Below are 5,097 nucleotides of genomic sequence, written 5' to 3' on the forward strand. Positions count from 1 at the left end.
TATATATATATATACACATATATATTTACATACATACATACATACATACATACATATATATATATATATACGTATATATATATATATACATATATATATATATACATATATATATATACATATATATATATATATACATACATATATACATATACATACTTATATATACGTATACATACATATATATACATATACATTAATATATATATACACACGCACAAACACACACACAAACACGCACAAACACACACACATACACACACACACACACACATACGATAAAGTGTGAGTAAATTGACAACTTTAATATCTATTCAGATTATCGTTAAAACCTGCGAAGATATACCTACTTCAAAGCTATAATGAGAACCAGAATATGCGGAATAGTTGCAGCATACAATAAATGCTGCCATTTACGAAGTAGATATGCGACACCAGCGAGAAGTGTTTCTCCGATAGCGAAGAATGTATGCATAGTGAAGTTCAAACTCATTCTGTAATTTTGAGAGACATATTCGATCGCTGTAATAAAAAATATATCATGTTAATATTTCTTGATAAGATGTGACATATCATATTATACAATATTATATATATTACCAGAAAAAATGCTCTTAATACAGTGGACATACACAACACATACTCCATAGAATTACCACGCTACAGGTGAGTGTGTTAATTAGTAAGACATTACAACAGAATGTCTCCCCCATGACACAACAAAATATGCTTCAACACACAAATTCACATAAAAAATCTTGCAAGCCAAATGCAAAAACGAAATAGAATCTAGCATGTAACTCTTAAAATCAAAACTTTGTGTCTATAGAATTTTAAAATACTTACCCATAGTGTATGCAACTACATACGTGCCAGCATGCCCAAAGCCTTCGAAAAAGTATATAACGACGAAGACAATATAATTTGGTGAATATATTTTGGCAAAACCACTAACGATGCAAAGTATATCTGCGACACAGAACGCTTTAAATCGACCGAATCTGTCAAAAATAAAACCATTTAGTCATGATTATTCAATCTTTGTGAATGTTAATATTCTTTAAATAAATTTCAGTGCCTATTAGAGATTTCATTTCCCACATGTGAAGCTATTGCACTCTGGGATTGTTTTCTTTCTCTCACGCTTGACCGTTTCTCTCACCCCACCTATCTCTCTTTCTCTCTCTCTCTCTTTTTTTCTTATCAAACCTACACAATACATGGGCACTCCACAGATACGCGTACCCTTAATGTAGTTCTCAGGGAGATCCAGCATGACGCAGAATGTGTCAAAGCTGGCCCTTTGAATTACAGGTACAACTCATTTTTGGTAGCTGAGGGGACTGGAGCAACGCGAACTAAAGAGTCTTGCTCAAGGACACAACGCGCTGCTGAGAATCGAACTCACAACCATACGACAGTGCGCCGAACACCCTAACTGCTAACCCATATGCCTTCATTAACATAATACATATATACGAAGGCTATATCGAAGGTAATGCAAGAATAGATGTCGTCTTTTATTATCAAATGACAAAGGTCATAGCGTAACTCTTCTTCCCGTTCTTATTCATTGGAGGTAAATAATGGGTTCTGAGCAGAAACGTGATGTCATTGAGTTTTTTGACGAAGGAAGAGGAAGAGCGTAATTTTCCGACGGGTACCGAAGGCCACAGGTTATCTCTGGAGATGACCCCATCGGCCAGGATGACGAAGTTTAAAGAACAAATCATTATTGAAGACAAACAACACAGGGAGAGCATCAACTGCGGCAGCCGACACGAATCGCCGGAGAGGAGACAAATTGATTCGCGCAGAAAAATGCGTTGCAATCCATGAGCGAGCTGCATAACTGGTCAAAATCAATGTTATATTAGTTATAGATATATTTACAGTTATTGGACATCACACTGACCCACAAACTAACTTACAATCTGCTTAAAAGTTCACAAACCAGGTATCTATCATTGTGCAGACGATCACATTGTACACCTGGTTGGAGTTTTCTCAATGTATTTATTACTCGACGACCGTCACAAAATAATTCATGTGTGACTTTATACCATTTCTTTATAGCAACTTTGCAAGAGTTAATTTGTTAGGTATTCATTATTCCTGTTCCTGTACATTAAACGATTTATGCATTTATATGAATCCCATTTTCTTATAAATAGCATTCTTAGAGAAAATAAACATTTTGCACTTACTTGTCTGAAATTATTCCAAATAATAGATTTCCAAGAAGAAAACCTGCAAACATTACAGACACCGCAAGGTTTTTCAGCCATTCATTTTCACAAGCTAAATCAAACTATAGGAAAATAGAAGAATATTTTAAACATAGTTATTGGCTAAGCACAGACATACAGATGTTATAACAGTTATAAATGCTAAACAAACTAAATTATCCCTCACCCCTGGAATTCGAGCAGAAAAAGACTGTACACACACACACACACACACACACACACACACACACACACACACACACACACACACACACACACACACACACACACGCACACACACACACACACACACACATGCACACACACATACATACATATATACATACATACATACATACATACGTACGTACATACACATGTATATATTTATATATATATAGATATATACAATATGTGTGTATATATATATATATATATATATATATATATAAACAGTTTTGTGGCACGTCGTGTACCTGTACAGGTAATGTCGATTTGATGGAGGGAGAGAGCTTATGTGAACACAAACAATTGATCACTATAATCGGGAAAAAATTATCTACCATATTTATTGAAATTTCTATTATTATAACATTATTACAATACGTATATACCAAGGCACAAAGATTAAAAACACAAAAAACAAGTTCCAACTCCTTACCTCAGAGACAATAGATGACAGATCGTCAGAGTAGAACTTTCGACCATTATTACACGGTTCCTTTGTAGAATTACTGGTGGGAAGGATATAAAACCCTTCTTTAGTATCCAGGTTATACACAGAGCATCTCTCATCTTCAACAGCTGCTTTGTTTAAGAATTCATCTAAGGTGATATTTGGTGGAATCAAAGATTCATTGAAATTTGAAGGATAACAAGCAAACGGAACTCTCTCTCTTATAAACACCATCGTTAAAAGTGAAAGACCATGAAACATTACAAAAATGAAAATAAAAGTATTGAGTGTCCTTTGGAATAAACCATATCCGCCACATGTCTTCAATATTTCCTCCGTAATTTCTGATATTGACGAATCTAAAACTGTAAATCAAACAAAATATATTTCCAGAATTAATTTATGATAAATCATTATTTTTTTAATAAATAAAATGTGCTTCTGAATGATTATAATTCGGTATAACTGGTTTCTGAAACATATGTCGATCATTCTCAAGAGAATGAAACGAAAAGTTTACTCAAATAGATGTCAATGATGTACGTAATACGACTGAGTCGAAGTGGTTTTTCTCGTGGTTTTTCTGTTTCTGAACAGTAGCACCTTCAATGAATTATGACAATATGAAGTAAAACGCGCAATGACATTGAGGATTTAGTGAAAAACATGACAAATTTTCAATAAAGAAGGAAGTTTTTGACATTTATATCATGTAAAAAACATTGTTTCCAATTGGGTGTCATGTACATGGCGTATTATCGTAATGGCAGAAAATTGTTCTACAAGAGTGAGCGCCAGAGTATGCCAGTAAGTGATATTGGCTTCAAATTTTGGCACAAGGCCAGCAACTCAGGAGAGATGGAAATTCGATTACATCGATTCCGAACCTCAACTGGTGCTTATTTTAACTTCTCCTTGGCGGAATTTGAACTCAGAACGTAAAGACGGGCTAAATGTCGCTAAGCAATTTGCCCATCGTGCTAATTATTCTGCCAGCTTTCCCCTTATTTGCCGGTAAGTAATATTAAAGTGGAGATTTTTTATTTGAAGTACTTCATTTAATTCTTTATTTTCACTTCTACATTTCTTCGTATTTTACTATTTTCACTTTTAGTTCAGCAACAAACTCCAGCCGAGAGAGTAATGGCTACTACTAGGAAGATTTATAAGTTGGAGATTATAATAGAGAATTTATTGAAAATAGGTGATATTCATTTCGTGGTGAGAAACTGGAGTTTAGAGTTTTAAAGAAAAGTTTAGGCAGGGATTTAATTTAAAGGGAGAAAGGTGGCGCGAACCATGACAACTTTCGCTTCCTGCTCTTGGAGGGCTTAGAACACAGGGGTAGAGTGGTGGGTATACACGGAGAGGCTTGATCTTCGAGGGTCATTATACCACTGGAGGGGTGGGTGAACATGATGCGTTGGGGTATTTTGTTGAAGATTGATGGAGTGTGGATGCGTGGAAATAGGTCTGACGGGTCCAGGATCCGTATTAAGACAGAAAAGTGTGAGTTTAATTTTACGTCTAGTGTTGGGGATATAAGAGATTTTTTCGCGGAAACCACTGATCTGGAGGGTTTGGTTATAAAGATCTCTACATTTGCTGATAAGTTGGAAATTGTAATAGAGACACCGGTGACTGTTATTGAAAGTAATTTCTGAGTGATTAGATAGGACGTTGATATATATTAGTGATTCATTGGATTTATGGAAAGGGTAATATAGTTTAGCATCTAAGTCGAGAGTAACATCTAAAAAATTGTCAACTTTGATGGTATTTTCAAAAGCGATAGTCAGCTTATAATTTTAAAAAAGTCTATGGATGGTTAAGCTCAACTGACAGTCGAGATAAACCGGTGGCTGTACCGAGCTCCGGGCATGTTGGGAAAGTGTTGATTAATCTGGAAAAGAAGAAGGCTGATCAGGCCCATAACATGGGCGGAGTCGGATGAGACCATGGTTGTTGTTGTTGTTGGCACTCCGTCGGTTGCGACGACGACGAGGGTTTCAGTTGATCCGATCAACGGAACAGCCTGCTCATGAAATTAACGTGCAAGTGGCTGAGCACTCCACAGACACGTGTACCCTTAACGTAGTTCTCGGGGATATTCAGCGTGACATAGTGTGACAAGGCTGACCCTTTGAAACACAGGTACAACAGAAACAGGAAGTAAGAGTGAGAGAAAGTTGT

At 35.9% G+C, this 5,097-nt stretch overlaps 1 protein-coding gene across 1 annotated transcript in view; it reads right to left on the reverse strand.

Moving 5' to 3' along the window:
* The window catches only part of LOC106880861 (organic cation transporter protein), a 15,366-nt gene that overhangs the window by 7,477 nt on the left and 2,792 nt on the right, over positions 1 to 5,097 (reverse strand). Inside the window, exons 2-5 of the mRNA XM_014931009.2 lie at positions 2,890 to 3,269; positions 2,208 to 2,311; positions 847 to 1,001; positions 351 to 522 (exon numbers count right to left, since the gene is read on the reverse strand). Of these exons, the coding sequence (XP_014786495.2) occupies positions 351 to 522; positions 847 to 1,001; positions 2,208 to 2,311; positions 2,890 to 3,269 (811 nt within the window). The remainder of the gene's footprint in view (positions 1 to 350; positions 523 to 846; positions 1,002 to 2,207; positions 2,312 to 2,889; positions 3,270 to 5,097) is intronic.

Source organism: Octopus bimaculoides, chromosome 13 (assembly GCF_001194135.2).
Source record: "Octopus bimaculoides isolate UCB-OBI-ISO-001 chromosome 13, ASM119413v2, whole genome shotgun sequence".
In the NCBI taxonomy this organism is placed as follows: Eukaryota; Metazoa; Mollusca; class Cephalopoda; order Octopoda; family Octopodidae; genus Octopus; species Octopus bimaculoides.